Genomic DNA, 25,169 nt, shown 5'->3' with positions numbered 1-25,169 from the left:
CAAATCTACCTTTAAGGCTAAATATAACCTCTTTAAGTCTTGCTAATGGGAAGAAAATGCTCGTATTTGGCGTTAGCCTAAAGACATTGTAACAGGTAACTTTGAGCAATATTGTTTGAGTTAATTTTTTGCCGCCCCCCACCCCCATCTGCACTCAGCTTGGAAATACAGCGGCGGGAACCTCCAGGGTCCAAAGGACCTGCTTGAACATCTCTCACCCCTGTCTTTCTACCGGACCAACCCGGTGGAGCCTTCCGGGATGAAGAGACTCTACTGACGGGCCGAGGGGCTGGAGAGGGGTCCTGGAGCCCCGAGCTCTACTGAGGGCAATTGCATCTTCCCAGCCGGGGGTGGCACAGTCCTAAGGCCCCTCGGGAGGTGGGGTGTCCTACAGTCCTAACCCCCGTCCTCCAAGCCGTGCTCCGCAGGAGGCGGGGGGGGGGGGCCCGCTTAGTTCTAGAGCTCCCACCCCCATCTGTTTCCCGCAGAAGGCTGAGGTGCGGAGGTCAGTTCCAAAGCCTCCCCCCCCCACCCCCGGTCTTCCCCGCAGGCGGTGAAAGGGGCGCTGCCACGCTTCTTAAATCTCCCGCAGGTGGCTCTCCGCTCCCGGCCGCCGCGCTTCGGGAGGAGCCGGGAGGCCCTGGGACCCGGACCGCGCGTCCACGAACGCTCCGGCTGGTCGCCTCCAATGTCCCCACTCCAAATCCCAAATGTCAACCCAGTCTGTTTTCCTTTTCGTTTCTTGAAACCCGGTGGGACCCGATCCGGTTAGTTGCCGATTGCGTTTCAAAGTTTTGTCGGGGTGAAGCACTTTAGCCTCCCGCGTTGTGCTGTGAATGTGTAACCTTCCTCCAGCCGTTGCCGCCGTCCCCGACCCGGGGCGGGCAATCCGGCCCCCTCCGGGCACCTCAGCACCCGCCCTCTCCCCTCCCGGGTCCAGCCTGCGCGGCGGCCCGGGCGGCGCTCTCCGTGGATCAGTGCTGCCCGCGTGGTGGTGGGTGGGGGGGCTTCGGGCCGCGCCCCGCCCGGGACCACCAGAGCCAACGCCCCACTGGTAGCGGCCGCCGGGGGGCCCCCCTGCCCCGCCTTTCCCGGCCCGGCTCCCTCGGCCCCGCCCCCCGGGGAGGGCCGGTGGGGAGGCCGCAGGGGAGTGGGCCCAGCCTCCAGCCCCCGCCCCGGCTGCGCCCCCGCGTCTCCATAGCGATCCTCCCGGCGCGCACCTCCGGGCAGGCTCCCCCCGGGGCTGAACAATACGCGGCGGGGCCGGGGGCGGGGCCCAGCTGGGCCGGGGGCGGGGAGAGCGCGGGCAGAGGGGGCGCCGGCCGAGCGCACCGCCCAGGCAGCAGCCGGCCGCCCGGGTCCGAGCGGCGCGGTGCGGCCCAGCCCCTCCGGGAGCGCTGCCCCCGCCCTGCTCCGGGCCCGCCCCGCTTCCCACGCCGCCCGGCTGAGCTCGCGCGGGAACCACCTGGAGCCGCCGGGAGCCGCCGCAGCCGCAGGTTGATGCGCGGCGCCCTCCCGGGACGCGCAGAGGAGCCATCTTGAAACCAACTTCGCAAACTTTCGCAAAGTGCTCTCGAAGTGGAAGCTGCGGGGGAGACCGGGAGCGCGGCCCCCGGTGTCCCCGCCGGGGCCCCCGGGGAGGCAGGGCGCGGGCCGCCCCGAGGGCCCGGCGCGGGGCGCGCAGGAGCCCTCCCCCGGCCGCGCCGGGTGGATGCGGAGCCGCGCCGGGTGCATGGATTGTGCTCGGGCGCCCAGCTCGGGCTCGGGCTCGGGCTCCGGGCCATGGCGCCGCCGCCGCCTCCCGTGTTGCCCGCGCTGCTGCTCTTGGCTGCGGCCGCCGCCCTACCCGCGCTGGGGCTGCGGGCGGCCGCCTGGGAGCTGCGCGTGCCCGGCGGCGCCCGCGCCTTCGCCCTCGGGCCAGGCTGGACCTACGGGCTGGACGCCGCGCGCACGCCCCGGGCGCTGCGGGAGCTGCTGGACGTGAGCCGAGACGGGCGACTGGCGGGGCGGCGGCGCGGGCCGGGCGCGGGGCCCCGGGGCTGCGTGCGCCTGGGGGGCCGCCCGCTGCCGCTGCTCGTCCGCCTGGCGGCCCGCGGCGCCCCGACGGCGCTGAGCCTCCGCCTGAGGGTGCGCGCGCACGGCCCCGGTTGCGGCGCCCGGCTCCGGCGCCGACGTGCCACCAGCGCGGAGCTGCGGGCGCGGGCTGTGCTCACGGTGCCGGGGCCCGGCGCAGTGCTCTGCTTCCCGGCCCTCGGCGGCGGCGACAGTGGCGGGGCCACGCTGCACTCGGCGCTCGCGGCCCTGACCACCTTCCCCGCCTGTAGCTGCCCGCCGCACCCCGGATCCCGCTGCCCACGCCGATCCGCCTGCCTGCCGCCCGGGGGCTCGGCCCGCCTGCGCCAGCTGTGCGCCCTGCGGCGCGGGGCCGGCGCCATCCAGATGGAGCTGGCGCTGGAGGCGGCCGCGGGGACGCCCTCCCCGGCGTCGTCGCTGTCGCAGTCGCCGCCGACCCAGCCCCAGGCCGGGGCCGTGGCGGCGCGGCGGGCTCGGCGGGGCGCTGGCGGCAGCACGACCCCTCAGTTCCCGCTGCCTAGCTACCAAGTATCGGTGCCCGAGAACGAGCCGGCGGGCACCACGGTCATCGAGCTGCGCGCGCACGACCCGGACGACGGCGAGGCGGGGCGCCTGAGCTACCAGATGGAGGCACTGTTCGATGAGCGCTCCAATGGCTACTTCCTCATCGACGCCGCCACTGGCGCGGTGAGCACTGCGCGCGCGCTGGACCGCGAGACCAAGGACACGCATGTGCTCAAGGTGAGCGCTGTGGACCACGGCTCACCGCGGCGCTCGGCCGCCACCTACCTCACCGTCACAGTGAGCGACACCAACGACCACAGTCCGGTGTTCGAGCAGTCCGAGTACCGTGAGCGCGTGCGTGAGAACCTCGAGGTGGGCTACGAGGTGCTGACCATCCGTGCCACCGATGGCGACGCGCCCTCCAACGCCAACATGCGCTACCGGCTGCTGGAGGGCGCAGGCGGCGTCTTCGAGATCGACGCCCGCTCGGGCGTGGTGCGCACCCGGGCGGCGGTGGACCGGGAGGAAGGGGCTGCCTACCAGCTGCTGGTGGAGGCCAACGACCAGGGCCGCAACCCGGGCCCGCTCAGCGCCACCGCTACCGTCCACATAGTGGTGGAGGACGAGAACGACAACTACCCCCAGTTCAGCGAGAAGCGCTACCTGGTGCAGGTGCCCGAGGACGTGGCAGTCAACACGCCTGTGCTGCGAGTGCGGGCCACAGACCGAGACCAAGGGCAGAACGCGGCCATCCATTACAGCATCGTCAGCGGGAACCTGAAGGGGCAGTTCTACCTGCATTCTTTGAGCGGCAGCCTGGACGTGATCAACCCGCTGGACTTTGAGGCCATCAGGGAGTACACGCTCCGCGTCAAGGCCCAGGATGGGGGCCGGCCTCCACTCATCAATTCCTCGGGGCTGGTCTTGGTGCAAGTGCTGGACGTGAACGACAACGCCCCCATCTTTGTGAGCAGCCCCTTCCAGGCAGCTGTGCTGGAAAACGTGCCTCTCGGCCACTCGGTGCTGCACATTCAGGCGGTGGACGCAGACGCAGGTGAGAACGCCCGCCTGCGCTATCGCCTGGTGGACACCGCGTCGACCTCCCTGGGTGGCGGTCCTGTGTCCCAGGACCCTGGCTCTCCCCCGGAGTTCCCTTTCCAGATCCACAACAGCTCTGGCTGGATCACCGTGTGCGCGGAGCTGGACCGCGAGGAGGTGGAGCACTATAGCTTCGGGGTGGAGGCGGTGGACCACGGCTCGCCGGCCATGAGCTCCTCGGCCAGCGTGTCCATCACGGTGCTGGACGTAAATGACAACGACCCGGTGTTCACGCAGCCCGTGTACGAGCTGCGTCTGAACGAGGACGCCGCAGTGGGGAGCAGCGTGCTGACCCTGCGGGCGCGCGACCGGGACGCCAACAGCGTGATCACCTACCAGCTCACCGGCGGCAACACCCGCAACCGCTTTGCCCTCAGCAGCCAGAGCGGCGGGGGCCTCATAACCCTGGCGCTGCCGCTGGACTACAAGCAGGAGCGGCAGTACGTGCTGGCGGTGACCGCGTCCGATGGCACCCGCTCGCACACCGCGCAGGTCTTCATCAACGTCACTGACGCCAATACCCACCGGCCGGTCTTCCAGAGCTCCCACTACACCGTGAGTGTGAGCGAGGACCGGCCGGTGGGCACCTCCATTGCCGCCATCAGTGCCGCCGACGAGGACACGGGTGAAAACGCACGCATCACCTACGTGCTGGAGGACCCTGTTCCCCAGTTCCGCATCGACCCGGACACTGGCACCATCTACACCATGACCGAGCTGGACTATGAGGACCAAGCCGCCTACACGCTGGCCATCACCGCTCGGGACAATGGCATCCCTCAGAAGTCCGACACCACCTCCCTGGAGATCCTCATCCTCGATGCCAACGACAATGCACCCCGCTTCCTGCGGGACTTCTACCAGGGTTCCGTCTTTGAGGATGCGCCACCGTCCACCAGCGTCCTCCAGGTCTCGGCCACAGATCGGGACTCAGGCCCCAACGGCCGTCTGCTGTACACCTTCCAGGGTGGGGACGACGGTGACGGGGACTTCTACATCGAGCCCACGTCCGGCGTGATCCGCACCCAGCGCCGGCTCGACCGGGAGAACGTGGCCGTGTACAGCCTCCGGGCCCTAGCTGTGGACCGGGGGAGCCCCGCACCCCTCAGTGCCTCGGTGGACATCCAGGTGAGCGTCTTGGACATTAATGACAACCCCCCAGTGTTTGAGAGGGACGAGCTGGAGCTGTTTGTGGAGGAGAACAGCCCCGTGGGGTCCGTGGTGGCAAGGATTCGTGCCAATGACCCCGACGAAGGCCCCAACGCCCAGATCATGTATCAGATCGTGGAGGGCAACGTGCCCGAGGTCTTCCAGCTGGACCTGCTGAGCGGCGATCTGCGTGCCCTGGCTGAGCTGGACTTCGAGGTCCGGCGGGATTACGTGCTGGTGGTGCAGGCCACCTCGGCCCCGCTGGTGAGCCGGGCCACCGTGCACATCCGCCTCCTGGACCAGAATGACAACCCGCCCGTGCTGCCGGACTTCCAGATCCTCTTCAACAACTACGTCACCAATAAGTCCAACAGCTTCCCCACAGGCGTGATCGGCCGCATCCCGGCGCACGACCCCGACCTCTCAGACAGCCTCAACTACACTTTCCTGCAGGGCAATGAGCTCCAGCTGCTGCTGCTGGACCCCGCCACGGGCGAGCTGCAGCTCAGCCGGGACCTGGACAACAACCGGCCGCTGGAGGCGCTCATGGAGGTGTCTGTTTCTGGTGAGTGGCTGCCCCGAGAACCGCAGGGACCTGCCGGGGGCCCGCCCGACGTGCTGGGGCGCATCTGGGCAAGGCCCAGGCAACTCTTTGGGGATCTGTGGCCTCCGGTTGAATGGTTGGTGCCGTAAGCTGGGGGGGGTGCTCCGCGCCTAGGCCAAGGGAGTGGGAGGGGTACGACACTGCTTCCGTCAGCACTTTTGCTGGGAGCAGGCCTGGGCTGCTTCAAGTTCAAGACTGGGGCTTTTTTTTGGCGCTTTCCTCAGTGGGCTGTGCTCCCGATTGTGCTATTAAAAGTTGGTCTCCAGGGTTATCTGAGTTGTCTGTTTGCCTGGCGATGCCCTGCAGTCAGCCCTCCGCCTGTCTGGAAAGATCAAAGGTCACTGCCCGCCCCATGTGCTGGTTGGAAATTGCTGGATGGTTCCCTGAGTCACCCTGTAATATGGCTGGAGTTCGGTCCTGTGGTGTCTCTTTTCTGTTTCCTCCAGATAATAACAATCCGGCTTATGTGTGCTCGTCTGTCGGGGAGCTCTTTGAAAAGCATAGCCTCGTTTGATCTTGGCTTCTGCTCCTGGACACGGGCTTATAATTTGGGTGTTACTTAGAGGCCTGCCCAGTTTGGTGGTGGGGCCAGTGTGGGAATCCAGCTGGCCTGCTCTGGGGCTGGAGGTGAGCAGAAGAGCGAGGTGGTCTCAGCTCAGCCAGCCTAATGCTTGGCAGCCAAGTGTTGGTGCTCCATGCTGCCGACCCCCGAGTGCTGGACAGGGCCTGCAGGGCCAGGGAGAGGGGACAGATAGAGGGTGTGGGAATTGGGAGACACAGCGGCTCCTTAAGGGGGCCTGCCTGTGGACAGGGTCGGCTGGTGCAGACGGGTGACCTTAATCATGAGACCAAACTATCACCAAGAAAGGCAATGTTTCGGTTGACTTATTTAAACAATAAATTATTACAACACAGTATCACTGTGGGAGCCCTGCAAGAATTAAAAAGTAAATTCTCTGATTTGTTTTGTTTTCATGGTTGGTTATCAGTTGTTATACGCCAAGGGTTGGGTAGCAAACAGGTTCCTGTTTCAGCTGTTTGCTTATAAGACCCGGAACTTACAGGTCCAGTTTTGAAGTGATGCAATCCTTCACCAAGGCTTTTGGCAGCGTAGTCTGTCTGCAGGTGAATATTTTAGGTTTTGTGAGGTTGTGAATATGCGTGGGGAATACGGAAGAGGCCCTTAGGGGAAATTGTTAACCAGGTTATGGGTATTCCAGGCAATGACGAGTTACCAAAAAAAGTCTCTTTCCGAAATTCCCATTTGCATTTGCTCAGTTTTGTTTGCTCATGCTGCTTTATCTGCTAGATACAACAGAGTGGAAAACAGCCCGTGCAGACACGACTTGGCAACATCGTGGGGTTTTGATTGCACAGGGGACACACGGGGCTTTAGTGGGAGCCCTGCATGTGGAAGCAAGGATGTTGTGTGTGCCTGAGGCATCAGGAATGTGGGCCCCCCTGTGGCAGCCGGATAACAGGGCTTAGGGTGGATTTCATTCACCAGAGGGTAGTTACTGGGAGATGGCTTGCCTACCTGGAGGGCTCTGGGCTGGGACCACAGTCGAAGGTGGGCTGGGATCCATGCTATGTAGGGGACTGTCTCGATGGTCTCAGTGACCCAGGGCTGGCTCCGATCCTGCGGCGACATAACGCTTCCGCCACTCAGGCACTGGGCCTCCTGTGGGGATCCCGCCAGGAGGAGATGGTTCCTTTTCCCTGGGCTCTGATCAGAGAGCAGGCAGTTTTATAAACTCTAGCACTTACACGGACACTTAGGTGAGCAGTATTGGGCTTCTTGCAGGAAGATTCCCGAGGAATGCGTTGCTGCGCTTATTCCGGCGCCCAATCTGCGCTCGGCGCCCATTGGCGCCGAATCCGTGCTGGGGTCTGAAGTGGGCACCTCGGGGCGCGCTACGACCCTCAGACCACTTGACTGCTGCTGAGTGCTCAGGCGAAGCACATGGCTGGACACTCAAATCTATGATTCCAAACAGCAGAGCGTTGTGTAGAAACAGAACAGAAAGATCAGTCTTTGAATGAACCCAGGTGGATTCTCAGGTTTTGTAAAGGAACAATGGAGAAAGCTGTTGTTTGGGACTCACTCACCCTGTTTTCACTGAAGTGTTATTGGCTTTTCGGGATTTACAGCCATGCCCTAAAGCCTCTGATGCATTATTACCGCCCTCGAGGTGCTGGACGGAGGCGTTCTGTGAGAGCCAGGCCTGTGGGAGCCAGGCCGGCGGTGGGAAGGGCTGCGTGCCCCCAGCAGAGGAGCCTGCTGGGAAGATGCACAAGGGGGAGGGCCTGAGATGGCCAGGCAGGGGGGAGGGCCTGCAGGAGGGAGGGCTGTGCCGGGGGGAAGGGCTGTGCAGAAGGGAGGGCTGTGCAGGGGGGAGGGCCTGCAGGGGGAAGGGCTGTGCAGGGGGGAGGGCCTGCAGGGGGGAGGGCTGTGCAGGGGGGGAGGGCTGTGCAGGGGGGAGGGCCTGCAGAGGGAAGGGCTGTGCAGGGGGGGAGGGCTGTGCAGAAGGGAGGGCTGTGCAGGGGGGAGGGCCTGCAGGGGGAAGGGCTGTGCAGGGGGGGGGCTATGCAGGGGGGAGGGCCTGCAGAGGGAGTGGCTCCAGGAGAGAGCAGCTGAGGGAGGGCCGGGGGACTGGGAGGGCCTTTCCTTTGGCCAGGCCAGGGGTTTTAGTTGGCAGGAGCATTTTGACTGTAAGTAGATAGTGCTGATGATTTTACATAGCCACCGAGAACAGAACACCGTTTGAAAGTGTTTTTGAATTCAGAAATAGTCACATTCAAATAACTGCCATTTTTGGAGGACATCCAGCCATACAAAATGCTCATTTTCTATGCGACGGTTTTTGAATGAGATTTAAAATTCTGTGACTGGGACCTTTTTATGGATGTTGTGTAAAAGCCGTGTTTGCGTTTTTCAAAGTGGTACGGCCGCTGACCTCGTGGGACCCTTCAGGCACCAAATACTTTAATCTTTCTAGATGTCAGTTTTTAGTAACATCGTCATTTTGAATCCAGCTTGAACGTGTGTGTGCCTGTGGGGTTAGGGCCTTACGACCCCGCGTTTGTGGGCACTGCCAACCGGTGGATGTGGGAATGTTAGCGTGTGTGGGGGGAGGACGACCAGTCGACGAGTGGCTCGGACACGCCGGAAAACAGTGCAACGCGGTGAAATGAGATTGAGCAACCTCGGGGCGCCTGGGTGGCTCAGTCGGTTGAGCGTCAGAGTCTTGATCTCAGCTCAGGTCTCGATCTCGGGGTCTTGCGACCAAGCCCCGCGTCGGGCTCCTTGCTGGGTGTGGAGCCTACTTAAAAAAAAAATAAGAAAAGACTGAGCAAGCTTTCTGTGGTTGACCTTGGTGGGGGGTGTATGGCATAAAGCCGCCTAGGCCTGACGAAGCTGTAGAAAGTATTAGCCTTGTTAAGTACAGGATATCGCGGGGACTTTTCCCCAGGTGATTGCAGACGGGGAAGTAGGGTTGGCCGCCGTACCAGGCAGCACCTGGATGCTTGGTGCCGGAGTTCGTCCCAGGTCTCACGGGAGAAAAGGGTGGACCAGCTGAAGCCTCTGGAGCTGCTGAGCTGGATTCTCCCGTGACACCCAGTGCCCCGGGAGAGTTCGGTGCTTCTCACAGCTGGTTAGCAGCGAAGGGCTTTCGTACTCTGGGGATAGTCACTTGCTAGCATACTTTCAGAAACACTGGCTCCGAACCAAAAGTGTGTTTCTTGTTTTGCTGAGCACCTACTCTGTGCCAGGCCCTAGAGAGCCAGTGTGGCCCTGTTCTCCCGGAAGTTGGCCGGGGGACAGAGGATCAGATGAACGCGGGTGAACACGGAACTGAGATCGAGGGGAGGGAGATGCAGGAGGAGGGGGGCATGGGGACTCCCGGTCACGCGCCTGAAGCGCCTTCCTGGGGGTGGGGGGAGCGGGTGTGGTGGAAAGCCCCTGACCTGCAGAGGGCTGACTCTGGAGGCTTTGGTGACCTTTCTGGGAGATTTGGGGGAGAACTGGGCGTGTCTGAGCTGCCGATGGGGAGGTGGCTCTAGGCGGTGAGCTGGGAGGGAAGCGTGGGGGTGGCTGAGGAGCGTGGGTGGACAAGGTGGGGTCTGTGAGCTTAGATGGTCAGATGTGGGGGCGATGGTGGGCTTGATGGGCCCATGTGCTCCGTCCGCCGGGGCCTCCCCAGGCGCTACCTGTCTGCACGTGGCGTGATCCTCCCGGAGTACACCAGGGCCCCCGGGGCTTGACGGCAGCTGCTTGTGGGGGAAGCGCTGGGATCTGAACCCGGCATGGTGGCTTCCAAACCATGTTCTCTCAGAATAAACTGGCTCCAGGAGCGTGAGGATGAGGTGAGGGAGGGACACTCACTGAGCCGGGGGTCCTTGCAGGGGAGTCTGGCCTTGGGGGGGAAAGACCAGGAGACCATGTGGCTGGGGCACCTTTGACCTTTGTCACTTTGGACATGCAGGTCTGGGCAGGAGAGGCCAGCTGGAGTCCTGGCCAGAGGTGGTCAGCAGGGCCTCAGGGGTGACAGAGAGGACAGTTGTGGCGGGGGGTGCTCAGTGACCAGTCTGCAGGGGTGTGAGGGCCTTCAGGCAGGGGGTGCGTGTGACGGGAATGGGACCCAGGTGCAGCCTCGAGGAGCCATGGCCCAGGTGGCCCATGGGCAGGGATGGATCAGCATCAGAGCTAGAGCATGAATAACCACACGCGAGGGAAAAGCTGGAGGGCCTGGGGCTCTGGGGGCTGAGGGTCCCAAAGTGGGTCACCCGTGGGGGTCGGGGAGCCTGGGGACAGAGATAGGGCTCGAATTAACCAAAGGAAGGTCCTTGGTGGCCTCCATGAGAGCCAGAGTGGTGGGGGGCTGGGCGGCCCCTCTGAGGAGCAGAGGACAGGCTCGCAGGGGTGAGGGAGCGAGGCTGAGGGCAGGGGGCTGGCCGCAGGGACATGGAGCCTGCACTGGCCCAGGCCGGGTTGAGGGCCGGGAGGACTTGACGGGTTAGCACGCACCACCACACCGGCCGTGCGGGCACTCTGCCTACCTGCGCGGGCATTCACCTGCTGGGGGCCCTAGCACCTTCCGGGGGCACCGGGACTGAGGGAGACGCCTCGATGGCGATGCAGTGCCCGCTGTGACCACACTGAGTGTAGACAGGCCTGCCCGGGAGGGTCGCTTCCACTTCTCTTTGACTCACAGGACCTGTGACGGGGGAGCAGGGGGTCAGGGGGCCAGGGCAGCCCCCCTCAGCACTGGTTACCTGGCAACATGAGGTCTCCTGGTGGTCCCACCTACCACCTAGAGCCACAGGGAGGCTCTTTAAATGTGGGAGGAGCCACAGGCAGGTAGGCCCTCGGAAGGAGGAGGGGGATGCCGAGCTTATGTTTGGAAGTCGACTGACGTTGTGGTTTGTCGGGGACGCCCAGGCTCCGTCCAGGACCCGGTGCCCTTGTTGGACAGCCCACTCGGGGCCGGGCGGGCGCACACACCTGCCCTGGTGACGCCCAGGAGCAGAAAGCTGCGCAGGAACCGGGTTGGTGGGACGGGCGCTGCCTGGGCCTGGCAGCCACGGCTGGGCCCCGCAGAGCGTGTTCTGTGGCACAGGGCCACGGGCCTCCACCCTGCCAGCACTCGGATGCAAACAGAAGTAGATTTTATCGTGTGGGGCAGAGCATATGGAAAATATTCCTGAATTTGGCATGATTCTCCGCTCACAGCCTAGGGGGTCATAGTTTTCTGGTGTTTCTTCTTGTCCTGTAAACTGAACACGCAGGTTTGTATGAAAGCCAGAGGATTCCTGGATCCCAAAGGGGTGGAGTGAATGACCTCCCGCTTTCTGCGGGTTTGTTTTGGGAGGGTCACTGGGGTGACCTGAGGACGCGTGGCATGGTTGGGGTTCTGAGTTGTCAGGGTCAGGGAACTGGCCTTGAGTATGTGGGGGATGACGGGGATCCCCTCTGCTTTTCCCCTGTGAGCCTGGGTCTCGTACACAGTAGGTGCTGTGCAGTGGCTGTGGGTTATTTATGGACTGAGCCAGAGGGGCCTAGGGGGAGGGTCCCCCTGCAGAGACCGCGGCGGCTCCTCTGCCCTCTGTCGGGGGACCGGGCGAGGAGCACAGAAGACAGGATACCCCCACCCACCACTTTGGGTCCCTTTGTGCCTTGCTTGGGGCTTGGCCCTGGGGGAAAGGTCTATTCCCATGGCTGATTCTCGTGCTTTTGCTTCAGGTAAGGACTTGTGGATACCTTGGTAATCGGTTCCCCTTTTTGGGTGTGAACATTCCAGAGCTGGGAAAAGCCCGTCACCAGCCATTCATCATTCTATCACTCCCGTGAGCGTCTCCTGACGTCCTGGAGATGGGCCATGATTCTTTCTTAAACACGCACACGGAAATGTGTGCACGTGCCCACATGCACGCACACACACGTGGACACACGTGCACAGCACAAGGCACACACATGCACAAACACATGCAGAGACACATATGCACACAAGTACACACATGCACACACAGACATGCACACACATGCACACGGACACAGGTACACACGCATAAACACGTACATGCACACACATGCACACACGGACACGTGCATAAACACACACATGCACATACACGTGGACACACATGCACACGGACCCAGGAACACATGCATTCACAAACATGCACACATGTGCACACAGGCAAACACGTGTACCCATATACACATGACAGGTACACGCATGCACAAATACACAGACACAAATACACATGTGTACACATGGACACACACATACACGCACAAATAATACACAGACACACAGTTTAACCGACTCCTTTGGAGGCAGACCGTTTAGCATACGCTTTCCTTCTGGCCACCCCGACCTGACACACCGTTTTTTGCAGTCGCGGTGGGCTCTCGGCTGGTCTGGTGATCCCTCAGGCCCGGGGCCGGGGTGCCGGGCTTGAGAGTGTACTGTGGACCATGGGCCTCCCGTGAAAGGGGTTGCGCTAGCCGTTAGTTTACAGGTCAGCCACCGGATATCGAGACAACAGGTGTCCCGAGTGCCTGGCCGGTCCTCCGCAGTGGCCGCTGGGACAGACTCCGTGGCGACTTTGCCACAGCTGCGTCCACGGTGTGCCCTGGGGGGAGGTGCACAGCAGGCGAGCCCTGCACTAATCTGTGGGACATGGAATGGTCCCTCCACCTTCCAGGCGGGAAACGGGTGGGAAAGGACACACCACCTCCTTCGTTGTTGTGTGGAAATGTTAGAGGGGACACGAGCTGGCCAGACCCCCATCCCTGCCGCCCCTGTGTTGGATTTTCAGGCCTGGCCCCCAGTAGCCGCGAATGATGGTGCCGGTTTGCTCTCTTGGGGTGTTTGGATTGTTCCCGACCCCCCAAGGTGGCCCAGGGCTGGCTTCCCGGGTCCTAACCTCCTCTCCCCCTCCCCACGGGGCACTCCCCACGAGCACCTGGAGCGGGGACTCTGTGCCTCAGTTTCCCCTGGCACAGGCTAGCAGACGCCCTCTGCAGGGTGTGGTGAGGGTGCCCTGGGTCTGCTTGTGCTCTCCGGACGTGGCAGGAGTGGCTGGCCTTCTCTTCCCTTTCCTGTGGCCTCACTTTTCCCTCTGGCTCTCGGTTGAGCAGCTGCGAGGGCGAGGGCGGCCTCCTGTCCTGCCTGGGGGAGGCCGTTCCTCCTCCGTGTCCGTCTGTCTGTCCTTCCTGCCTCTCCTCTTGCTTCCGACACGCCGGGACGGTGGGGGAGGTCTGTCTGCTTTGGAGGGGGAAGCAGACGACTCAGGAGAGGGGCTTGGTGCCGTGACCCCCCCCCCCCCGACCCTGGAGGCAGAGGCCGTGGGTCTGGCAGAACGTTGGGACCCCAGAGCCTTGGTCTAGGGCTTCAAGCGCCTGTGAAACCTTGAGGGGACAGTGTGGTCCAGCGGTGGGTGGCCCCCTGTCAATGGGCCTCCTGCGCTCAGAAGGCAAGAGCTGTGTGAGCCCAGCCGAGTCCCTGAGCGGTCTCGGAGCAGCCGGACCCGCAGGGCCCTGAGCTGCGGAGTCCCAGCCCCGCCCCGCCCTCCGGCCGCCCCTCCCCTGCTGTCTCCTGTCTGCTGAGAGTGCCCACACTTTCGGTCCCTCCGCCCCTCCGGTCTTCCCCTCTGCCCGCCTCCTTCTCTCCCCCGGGGCTTTGAGTGCCTGACCTCTGCAGACCTGGGACGGACTGGCCTCCGAGGCAGGACAATGCCCCGAGCGGTGGCTGTCCAAGAGCCTGTCGCCCCCCCGCTGCCTGGGTCTGTGTGCCCCCTCCCCAGGGTCGGCCTCGTCATCTTGCTGGAAACCCGAGAGTCCCCATTTCCTAGGCAAAGACACGGAGGCTGCGGAGCTCCCAGTGGTGGGTCCCGGTCTATAACCACGGGGACCCCGCTGCCGGCCAGCAGCCAAGGCCTGCGAGGAGGGGCTGTAGCGAGTAGCCCTGGGGACCCAGGTCTGGGGATCACCCGGAACAGGAGGGCTGTGCGTCACGTGGGCATCATGCCTGATTCCTCGGGAGCGCTCTGGTGAGCAGGGGTGCAGCCGCGGCACGATGAGGGGAAAGGGGGTCCTGGCCGCCGTCCATGAGTCTCTGCGGGCTTCCTGTGGCGGAGCTGTGTCACAGGAAGCTGTGGAGTGCAGGACCCGCGTGCACCAGGTGCAGGGAGGGAGCTGAGCCAGGGCGGTGGTCAGGGTCAGAGGCGGCGGCGAGGTGGATGGCATTACGGAGCTCACGCTGACTGGCTGACATGCCCTTGGGGGCCCTCCAGCTTCGAGAGCACAGATTCTCCTGGCCAGGGACCGACTGACCTTCCCTCCTTTCTTCTCTCCTTCCTTCCTTCTCCCCTTCCTTCTCCCGTCCCTCCCTTCCTTCCTTTCTTCCTCCCTCCCTCCCTCCTTCTTCCTTTCTTCCTCCTTCCTTCCTTCCTTTTCTCCTTTCCTCCCTCTATCCAATAATCAAGATTTTTCCTTCTTTTTCAATAGTCTGTTTTCACTTCCAGTTCTGTTTTTTTTTTTTTCCCTAATTTAAAATCTATCTAATCTAAGTAATACTCGGTTAGGGTAAACTTCGAGCAGCTAGTTCAAACAAAGTCATATGCTATTTTAGCATTCAGAGATAAGAACTCTCTTGCAGGGCAATAAACTTTTATCAGTGAGTTGACTGTTGAAGGACCGTGGTCACAGAGTGAAGTTGTTCTGCGGGGCAGCCCCACTTTGGAGACAGCCATGCTCGGCTGTGGTCTCCGCAGTCGTCCCGTGCTGCGCTGTGACGCCTCCCCGGTGTTGGACAGAGCATGGGGTTTCCCTGGCAGTGAAGCCCAGATGGCACCCTGAGTGCTGATTGCTAATGCTGGTCACGTCAGCCCCCTCTGGGCCTCAGTGTCCCCACTGGAATGAGGTGGTGGGATGGTCATCGCCCAGGACCCCCATCCTGACTCCAGCCCTGGAATCACGCTGTAGGTGAAGGATCAGAAGAGCAGAGACCCAGCGTGAGGGTCTGGCTGTGTCTTGGGAAACCTTTTTTTTGGTCATGAACATTGCAGGTGCTGAGAAATTACCTCGTTTAAAAGCTATTATGAAGTATTTGTGAATCACATATCCGGTAAGGGATTACTATCTAGAATATATAAAGAACTTCCACAATGGAGAGATAGAGAACAATAGAGAAACAAACAACCCAATTAAAAAATAGACAAAGGACTCGATTAGACATTTTTCTAGTGAAGATGTACGCATGGCCAAAAAGCACACGAAAAAGATGCTCCACATCACTCATCCTCAGGAACATGCAAATCAGAACCACAATGAGATATCACCTCACACTTTAGGATGGCTATTATAAAAACAAGAAGAGCAGAAAGTAAGACATGGCTACAATAGGGAGAAATTGGACTCTCATGCCCTGTGGGTGGGAAGGAAAAATGGTGCAGCCACTGTGGAAAACAGTATGGCGGTTCCTCAGAGAATTAAACCTAAATCCTGTTAGGATCCAGGAATCCCACTTCTGGGGATAGACGCAGAAGTAAAAGCAGAGCCTTGACCAGATACTTGCATCCTCACGCTCACAGCAGTGGGTTCGCGATAATCAAGAGGTGGAGGCACCCAGGTGTCCACGGGCAGGTGAATGGATACGCTGTAGTGGCGTATCCATGCAATGGGATTTTACTCAGCTTTGAAAGGGAGGGAGATTGGGACCCGTGCTACAACGTGGATGAAAAATTAGGACCTTGTGCTCTGTGAAATAAGCCAGACACGAGAGGACACATATTGTAGGAGATGATGAAGATCCCAGGGTCATGGCCTCCATGGAGACCGGAAGTAGGATGGTGGTTGCCAGGGCTGGGGGAAGGGGGGGACCGAGTGCTTAATGGGAACAGGGTTTCAGTTCTGCAAGATGAAAAGAGTCCGGAGACCCATGGGGGTGATGGTTGTGCAGCAGCGTGGATGTGCTTAATGCCACTAAATTGTACACTTAAACATGTTGACGTGTTAAATTTTTTATGTATTTTAGCACAAAAAAAAAAAAGCTAATAAAACCCAACCGTTCTGACCACTCTGGCGCTGGACGTGTGGGAGCAGGTGCCTCTTCCTGTGGTTTCAGGCGCTCTTTCCACCGGAGCTGAGCGACCCCACCCAGCCCTCTTTTGTCCTGTCCTCATTCTGTGCATTTCCGAATTCTCCACGGGTGTCCTGACGTCATCCACAGCCAAAGGGGCGGGCACTTTAGTCTAGTTTTTGTGTCTGAACGTGTGTGAAATCTCCGTGGCATTTGACTATGTGCTAGAAGCTGCAGGATGAACACGTACCTTGTTTTAAAAGCCCTGGGTGAGAGGAAGGGTCCTTGGGGCGCTGGGTGCAGCCCAGCCTGGGGGGGAGATAGATGGGCTGGGGGCTGGGGATTCAGGCCCGGCCCCACTGCCCAGGGAGAGAAGGCCAGCGAGGATGTGGGCCAGACTGCTGTGCGTCCTTGCACGTGGGGGCCCTCTCCTCTCGCCACCAGCCTCACCACATGACCGGGTCTTGGGTCTTGGGCTCAGTACCACTTGGTCCATGTGCAGGTCTAGGCGTAGTTATTGGCATTTTAACATGTTTAAGCAACTGGGCTTGATCTTTCTCTTCTTCCATTTTTTTTTTAAAGGATTTATTTATTTGACAGAGAGAGACACAGCGAGAGAGGGAACACAAGCAGGGGGAGTGGGAGAGGGAGAAGCAGGCTTCCCACAGAGCAGGGAGCCCGACGTGGGGCTCGATCCCAGAACCCCGGGATCATGACTTGGGCCAAAGGCAGACGCTCAACCAACTGAGCCATCCAGGCGCCCCTTTCCTCTTTCATTTTTATCAAGGTGAAATTCACCACGTTAAAGCGTATAGTTCTGTAGGCATTTGGTGCATTCACCGCTGCCACCTCGTCCCCTAAAGCCCTTTCGTCGCCCCCAGAGGAGACCCCGGACCCATCCCAGTCACACCCCAGCCCCTGGGAAGGCGCAGCAGTCGGCTTCCAGTCTCCGTGGCTGTCGGAGCGGCGGAATCACACCCCCCGTGCGGGCTCCCCTGTCTGGCTGCTTTCGCCGAGCGCCTTGCCTGCGGGTTCGCCCACCGGTGCCCTGCGTGGGTGCCTCTCTCCTCTGCATGTCGGCTCTTTCGAGCTCGCGACCTGGGGCACCCCACCGGGCCACCACGGCCACCAGACTGCCACGGACAGGTGACTTCTGTCACCAGAGGTACTAGAGCAACTCGGAAAACTGGAGTATTCCATGGGAAAGGTGGGGGGGCAGTCATTTGGGAACCTCGGACACATTGTTAGCTCTGAGGATGATGCCCCGAGAGGTGAGGAGCCACACTTACGAGGGTCACAAACGTGCACTCCATCTGTAACTTTATAGCTCCTGGGAGTTCCGGGGTCTTCTGTGACTCAGCCCTGTTTTCAAGTCACCGGTGCCACCTCGCTGAGAGAGTGGGGTCCCCAAGGGAGGCACCTGGATCAGGACAGGTAGCAGCCCCAGTCCCATAGGCCTGGGTTTATGGGATGCAGGGGGAGCTGACTTCTACGTAAGCACAGCAGTGGACATTGCAGGTTGGGGAGACCCTGTGGGTGGGCACAGTGGGGGAGACTTAGGGAGCTCTGAAGCGAGCAGGGTCTTGGGGGGTCAAACTGAAGGGTGGGGGCGAGGGGCTGAGTGTTGGTGAGTGGCCCCAGTTAGGGGCTTGGAAGATACAGCTTCTTGTGGCGGGAGGTGAGGCCTTCTCAGGGACGGATTGAGCTCATTGGTGCTGAGCAGAATTATCCCGCGGCCTCAGGCGCTGGGGTCTGCAAGGTGGTAGGGTCAGGGGTCCTCCGAGGTCCGAGGTGGAGATGAGGGCAGTGTCTTGAGATTGCTTTTGGCTGTGCTTTGTGAGATCCCTGCCGGGCCCTTCCTCTGCCTCTTGCTCATTCCGGAGCTCATGTGCAGAGAGGATTTGAAATTCGGGTTTGTTGCCCTGTGCGAGGTGAAAATGTGGAACACAAGCCCCCTCCCTGTGCGCCTCCCGGAAGGTTCTGCTTCCCCTACAGATCTTTACAGGCTCCCACCTGGGCTTAGCGCCGGCTTCAAGGAAGCCGGAGGGGCTGCGAGGGTCTGGAGGGGAGGTTCGGTGAGGGGCCGGGCCCGGGTCTGTTTGGCCCCGTTCCTCAAGGCGACGGGCTTGCTGCGTCAGCTTCCTGGGGCTGTAACAGAGCACCCCAAACCGGTAGCTCAAGACAACAGAAATTTATTCTCTCACCACTCGGGAGGCCAGAAATCTGAAATCAAGGTCTTCCCTTCAGAGGGAAGGCTCCTTCCTGCCTCTTCCAGCTCCCGGAGGCCCCAGGATCCTTGGCTTGCCCAGGCTCACCCCAGCTAGGCTTCCGTTGTCACATATGGCCTTCTCCCTGCGTGTGGCCTGTGCGCCTTCCCTCGTGTAAGGACACCAGTCCTACTGAATTAAGGGCCCACCCTACTCCTCTCTGACCCCATCTTAATTGATCTCTCTCTTTCTCTTAAGTAGACTCCACGGCAAGCGTGGAGCCCAGCGCGGGGCTTGAACTCACAACCCTGTGATCAAGACCTGAGCTGAGATCAAGAGTCAGACGCTTAACTGACTGAGCCACCCTCGTGCCCCCTTAATTTATACCTTCGTTACGTCTGCAAAGGCCCTATTTCCAAATCGGGTCACACTCACAAGTACTGGGGGTTAGGACTTCAACGTATGTTTTTGGGGCCCACGGTTCAACCCACTGCAGCACCCGCCTTCACGTTCAGGCGCGTAGCTTGTGTTCGGTGGGATGATGGAGCTCTGCTTTGCCAGTGGGACCCACAGTTTGGCCGCCGGAGCGGTGCCCCCCCCGACCTGTGATGCCACGTGACCCATCGGGATCCTGCCCCTTTGTCCTCTTCTCCCCTGGGACTCCTCCCAGGAGACCGAGTAGCGCACTGGGTAGGGCTCCCGACTGCCTGCATCACTTGGGGGATGAGAGCAGCGTTGGGCTGAGTGCTCTTGCCTCTGGGCATCGCGTAGGAAGGAGCGGGGTGCGGAGCATGTGTGGAGTAACAAACAGCACAGAGGTGCGGGGGGCAGGTAGCAGGGGCTGAGGTGACCGCACACCCTGCCTCACCCTTTACGCCTCGACGCCACGGGACACAGCTGGGGGCGGCGCCTTGGCAGCTTAGCTCCCTCTCCTAAGCATGGAAAATTCTCTAATGCGTAATTCAACGTTCCCCAAATCTTCAAAGAGGAGAGAATGGAAAATATTAAGGTTTATTGTTCTGAGCGGTTTCCTACGCATCCGGCACGCGGCCGTCGGGGGTCAGGGGTGTGTGCGTGTGCATGTGTGTGTGTGTGTGTGTGCGCGTGTGCAGGGCAGGAAGTCCAGCGATGAGTTAGAGCGTGTTGGCCAGGGCGCCGCACTGGGCAGCAAATATGCCCGAGAAAGCAGGCAGGGGCTGGGGCCGGGGGCCGGGGGCCGGGATGGGGGGCGCACGTCAGCGGCTGGGTTCTGCACCCGGACAGCGCCGCTTTTTGCCAGGTAGAAAGTGACAAGTGCTAGTGAGTCTGTCTGTGGGGAGAACCAGGCTGGGGCGGCCCCGGAGGCAGGAAGCCGAGGGCCTCAGGGTCGGGACAGCTGTCCGAGAGGCCCCGGTTTGGCCTGGGAAATCCATTGTTTGTGGCGGGGATTCTATTTTCCCTCCTCTTGTTTGTGCTGCCCATTGGCCTGGCGTTTTTTGAACCAAAAGTGAAGTTGGAACAGCGTGAAAGTGGGCCCAGCTCCTTTCCCTGCAGCCAGGGGAACTGAGGCTGGGGAGCCCACGAGGGGTTGTCCCCCGTCTGTGCAATGGCCCATCCAGAGCGGGCCTGCCTCGGCCAGGACACTCTGGATTCTTCCACAGAAACAGCGTCCCCGCCTCTGAGCTCCTGGAAGCTGACAACCCCAGCCTCCGAGTCTTTCCCTTATAACCGCTGCTTGGAAAACCCAAAGAGAGCGTCTTGTGGCGTGCCCGGCCGCGACACGGGTTTGGGTGGGAGCCCGGGGCTCAGCGGCAGGTGGATTTGGGAAGTAGGGAGGGACGTGAGCGCACAGCTTCCTGTCCCGGCCCTCGGGGTGCTGCCTGTGTTCCCAAGAGCTGTTTTTAATGCTGCGCCGCCGCGTGCAAACTGGTGGGAGCCCGAGAGAGGGGGGCTCTGCTGCCCGGGGAGCCGAAGGAGCATGCGGGAGGGAGGTGGCTGGGAGCCCCCCTGGGGGGTGTTGAGGGGCCCAGAAGGGACTTTGAAAGTATGTCCTGTCCCGTTTGGTTTGACGAGATCAGACCGGGGCCGCGGGCCTACGGTGTTCCGTGGGTCGGCTCTGCACACTGGGAAGCATCGGTGCCAGCCCGCTCAGCCGCCTGCGTGTGCCGTTCCTGAGGGCAGGCTTGCTTACTTGTGCGCGCGACGGGTCACTGCACACACGAAATGCACCACTTAGCCGTCTCCAGGTGGACAAGCCGGTGGCGTTTAGGACATTCACACAAGCTGCACTCCCGTCAGTGCTGTTGAGTTCCAGAACATTATCCTCACTCCCCCCCCCCCCATTGTCTGCTTTTTGGTTTACTTTGTTGTTATTTGAAGAGATATGGTCAAAGGACAGGACTTACTTACCTGTGCCAACAGATCGGGATGGGTTGTTGTCAGCAGCGTGGTGGGTGCCTGTCTGGCGGGAAGGGAGACGGGTGTCCCCCCTCATCCTCAGGGGGCGTGGGGTGGTACGTGCCAGGACGGGGAGGGGGGCGGCTGGAGGGGCCGGCTGTAGCCGAGGGCCAGGTAGTTCTGCCTGTCTGCACAGGGGCTGAGCCTGGACCTTCTGCCTCGAGAGCCGGAAACACAACCTTAGGGTCTTGCCTCCATCCCTTGTGTGCGGCCCCTCAGCCGGCACTGGAGTTACTGGCTGGCCCGGTTTGCTGGGGCCCCGAGGGGCTTCAGACTGTGGAACTGCAGTTCTAAGATGGGGAAGGGCCTGGGCAAAGCAGGCCGGCTGGGTTTCCTCGCTGTTACCTCGCTGGACGGTCCCTTTCACGTGATGCCCTGGACTCCATCGGAGCCTTGGGCCTTCAGCCCAGGTGCCCCCAGCTGGTGCTGACCGGGCCCCTTCCTGAACCACCAGACTGTCCATATGGCCCCTAAGTGTGGCTCCACCCTCATCTTCTTCACCTCCGGCCCCTCCACCTGGACTGGACAGATATGTCTGGGCCTGGGGTTCTAGTCAACCTTCACACCCTCTTCCTAAATGGAATTCTGCCCCCCCCCCCCCCCCCCAGTATCTCACTTCCCACAGCGGCTCTGACAGCACCAGCTTGGAGACTTGGCCCCAAGGTGGTGTTGTGTCCCAGTGAGTTCCTGCACTAAGAGCCCCCTGGGTCACCTGGGACCCTTTCCTCGGGGCACTTGTTCATGGGATGGATGCCTGGTGGCAGTTTGGCACTCAGGGTGCTGGCCCCAGCTGCCCCTGTGGCCTCCTCGTCGTCTTGTGTGCAGCCCCATGCCCCGCTGTCCCCATCACCCCATGTCAAGGCCTTGCAGCCTGCTCTAAGCCAGGTGTCCCTCCTGTGACCTTCTGGCAGCCGTCAGCGTCCTGGAGCTTGGCCTGTGTGCCCGCTGGCTTGCTCAGGAACACCTAAGCGCTCCGCACAGGTGGGTGAGGCCAGGCGGGGTGAGCGTGCGTGCAGAGGGGAGGGTTTAGTACTTCACCCGGGACATTCTGACTCTCCAAGGCATTCCCTATACTCTCCTGCTTTTCAGAAACTAGCTTTCTGAACCAGATGAACCAGGCAGCGTCCGCTGGGGAAACAAAGCCACCCGAGGGATTTCAAGCAGGAAGGGATCTGAGGGCAAAGGAATCAGGAGGGAATTGGGGCTGGAGGTGCAAAAGGGGTGCCTGCTCCCACCTCTCTGCCCCCGGTCTCCACCTCTGTGCCCTGGGCACAGGCTGTCATCCTCTCTGGGCTGTCCGTGCCCCCCAGGGCTTGGACTACGTCAGCAGAACTCTCCGAAATCCGAGTTAGAAATGAATCTGCTGCAACTCGGTGCCCTGGGGGTGGCAGGGGCAGGGCTCCGGCGGGAGCTCACGGGCAAGTGTTGGCGTCCACGGAGATGCAGAACCGAGAGCTGAGTGTGGAGGTTCCTGTGTGAGCCCCCCATCCCCCGAGCTCTGAGGGCGACACGGGCCCTGGGTGTGGGGCTTGAGCGGGTGCCGGGAAGCCCAGAGCGGACCGGGGTGCTCACCTGCCAGGCTGGGGGCTGCGGGTGCAGGCAGGCATCCCTGGGTGGGCGGGGCCTCAGGCTTTTCCTGCAGGGGCTTGCACTTGCCGGAGGCATGGGGATGACTCAGGTGGTGATGCCGGGGCCGCGGCTCGTTCTGCTGCACAGCCGAGCTGTGAGCCGGGCTCCTCACTGCAGCTCTGACCCCCGCGAGGCAGAGGGACTTTGCAGGTCCTGCCGCTCTTGACGCTGGGAGGGGGACATGGGAGGGAGCGGCAGGGCAAGTGGCCATCTTCCTGCCTCCCTGCAGGGATCTGGTGATGCCCGATGCCCGTGTGGTGTCCTTGAGCCATATGTCCCCCCAGGACTGGTTCTCACTGACTCGTAGCCGGAGAGGCAGGGCTTCAGGCCGCCGGGATCAGAACGTGGATTGGGCCTCAGAGATGGGACCTCGGGGGCCTGTTTCAGGGCGGGGGCTTCTGTGTCACACAGGTTAGCAGTTCACATGTGGCTTGACTAGTACAGGCAGGAGCCTCCCTGGCTGGCCCCTGGCACTGTCGTCTTGGGGGTCTCGGTCCCCCCCCCCCAGGTGGGGCAGGGGCCCCTCTGGGTGGGGGCAGGTGCGCAGTCAAGGTTAAAGGCAGTTCCATTCTCAGAGACTTGCGTTTGCTGGCGGCTGGGAGGTGAGAGAAAGATAGAGGCGCCAAGGGGATCGCTGGGAGAAACTCTAAGTAGGACATTTGCAAGGTCTTTCTGTGGCTTTCAGTCTCTGGGCCCCTGTTCGAGTGAGCATTCGTTGAGAGGTCTGTGCGCGGGTGAGTGCGGGCGGGACGGACTGATGGACAGGATGGATGTGCGCTCCAGGCCACGGCCCCCCCTGGCTGGTGCGCAGGGGGGGAGGGTCAAACAGAGCAGCCCCCCAGGCAGGGTCTCATTATGGCAAATATGAAGCCCCCCAGCCCCCCTGATCTTTGCTCCTGACGATGTAGGGGAGAGGGTGTGGCTGCAGGTGCTCAAACTGGAACTGCAGTGAGTAGGATCACCTCTGTCGGTGTAGACGTTTCTGCGGAACTGCTTCAGCCCTGTCAGTGTGGAGCCAGGTGCAGGCTGACCCGGGCTTCCCAAGAAACCCGACTTAGGACCCTCCGTGGGGGAATGGTTTTGAACATGGATTTTAGCTCCTTGCCGATTTACAGACCTTTTGGCCTGCAGGGACCGTGCACACAGTTTCCCTCGTACCGTCTGATTTACGGAGGATTATAATCAGCAGTGAGACCCTGCGGTTCCCTGGAGGCAGGGGGCCCCGGGCTCGGGGCGGGGATGTGCCAGCTCAGGGACCTCAGGACGGAAATGACTTGTCCTTCCCCAAAGGCAGCAGGATGCCAAGCATGTCATGGCAGAAAGAGCTGATGTTGGGAAGAAAAGGGGAGGAATCCGTCACTCCACAGTTATGTGGTCCGGGCAAGGGGACGCGTTCATTCAATGCCTGGGCTGAGTTTCAAGAAGGGAGGCGGGTAATTGGATCTAATTATCCAGAGACGCTCGCCGGGCTGGCAGCGCCTGGACACTGAGGGCGCCCGGGGCCCCCTGACCCTCTGCCTGCCTGCCCGCTCTTCCCGCTCCCTCAGTGTCACCCCCGGGCCGCCCCATCATGCCTCAGGGGTCCTGGGGCGCCGTGGCCCCACAGAGTGTCAGCCCCACTCCCCGGGCGTCTCAGGGCCTGGCATCTCCTGGCTCTCGAGGCTGCAGAGGCCCAGCCCGAGGTGAAGACATGGTCAGTGTTTTTTGAATGAATGATTGAAAGCATGCCGAAGAGAGCACAGTTCATATTGTGTTATAAAATAGAACAAAAGGAAAGATTAACTCCGGGTCCTGCTTGCCTGGGGGAGCCGTGACACTGTGACCAACGGTGGGTTCTGTGGACTCTCAGAGCCTGGGAGGGGCCTGGGGGAGGCCCCTTGGCCGTGTAGTCTTGTGCTTTCTGTCCCACCTTCAGTGCCGGGTGAAAACAAAACCAGAAAAACTGCCGAGCAGACATACCATGAAGAAGGCTAGCACCGTCTAGTTTTAGTTTTTTAAAGCTTTATTAGGGAGTATTAATAGAAGTTGCTTTTCAGAATCAAAAACATGTTAGGTTTGGGCGCCTGGGTGGCTCAGTTGGTTAAGCGACTGCCTTCGGCTCAGGTCATGATCCTGGAGACCCTGGATCGAGTCCCGCATCAGGCTCCCTGCTCGGCAGGGAGCCTGCTTCTCCCTCTGACCCTCCCCCCTCTCATGTGCTCTCTCTCTCATTCTCTCTGTCTCAAATAAATAAATAAAATCTTTAAAAAAAAAAAACAAAACATGTTAGGTTTGTTCACAACGAGAACCATGCTCATTCTAGAAAATTCTTGCAGTACAGAAGAACGTAAAGGAGAAAGCAGGAAATCACCCCAAGCCCAGAGCAAGTCCTCACTGACCTTTTGGTTTAAATCACAGTTTTTCCTCTGCTCATTCGGACCTTTCCCGCTGCCGAGTGCTGCCAGGAGGAAGGTGGCTTTCCTGCTTCTCAGAAAGTGACTGTGGGGCTCATCCTGGATGGGCCACGTGCCTCCTTCTGGGCCCTGGAGGGCAGGGTTGTCATGGCGACGGCGCTCCCTGAGCTTTCGGGAGGCACCTCTGGGGCCGGTACGCTGAAGGGCCGTCCCTTTGTCCCAGGACAGCGGGGCCCTGAAGGACCGTTTGTGTGTCCAGCTCACTTGAATTACCTTGGAGGGATGCCCCGGGAAGGGGAGCTGCCATCCCCTTGGGATGAGCCCAGCAGCCGAGGGGTCTCTTCCGTAAATGCTCAGCCTTGGATCCCTCGCTTCAAAACAGTCATCGGGTTGTTTCACTCCTGAACACCTTATTAGCTTTTGTGGCTTCACCTTAATGGATGGACCAGAGGTAGACTCTGCGGACAGCCGCCCAGAGGCCCGTCCC

The 25,169-nt window shown here is 61.0% G+C and overlaps 1 protein-coding gene across 3 annotated transcripts in view; it reads left to right on the top strand.

Annotated features, from left to right (window-relative positions):
* Positions 1-1,180: 1,180 nt before the first annotated feature.
* Positions 1,181-25,169, top strand: part of CELSR1 (cadherin EGF LAG seven-pass G-type receptor 1) — a 140,629-nt gene continuing 116,640 nt past the window's right edge. For 2 of the 3 annotated variants that reach the window (XM_078076755.1, XM_078076756.1), the window contains exon 1: positions 1,181-5,389. In XM_078076755.1, the coding sequence (XP_077932881.1) occupies positions 1,783-5,389 (3,607 nt within the window). In that variant the 5' untranslated portion in view covers positions 1,181-1,782. The remainder of the gene's footprint in view (positions 5,390-25,169) is intronic. The other variant, XM_036072825.2, reaches the window with a different exon arrangement.

Source organism: Halichoerus grypus, chromosome 6 (genome assembly GCF_964656455.1).
Source record: "Halichoerus grypus chromosome 6, mHalGry1.hap1.1, whole genome shotgun sequence".
Taxonomy (NCBI): domain Eukaryota; kingdom Metazoa; phylum Chordata; class Mammalia; order Carnivora; family Phocidae; genus Halichoerus; species Halichoerus grypus.
Note: the sequence above shows the minus strand (reverse complement) of the source record. Positions and strands in the feature narration are given on the sequence as shown.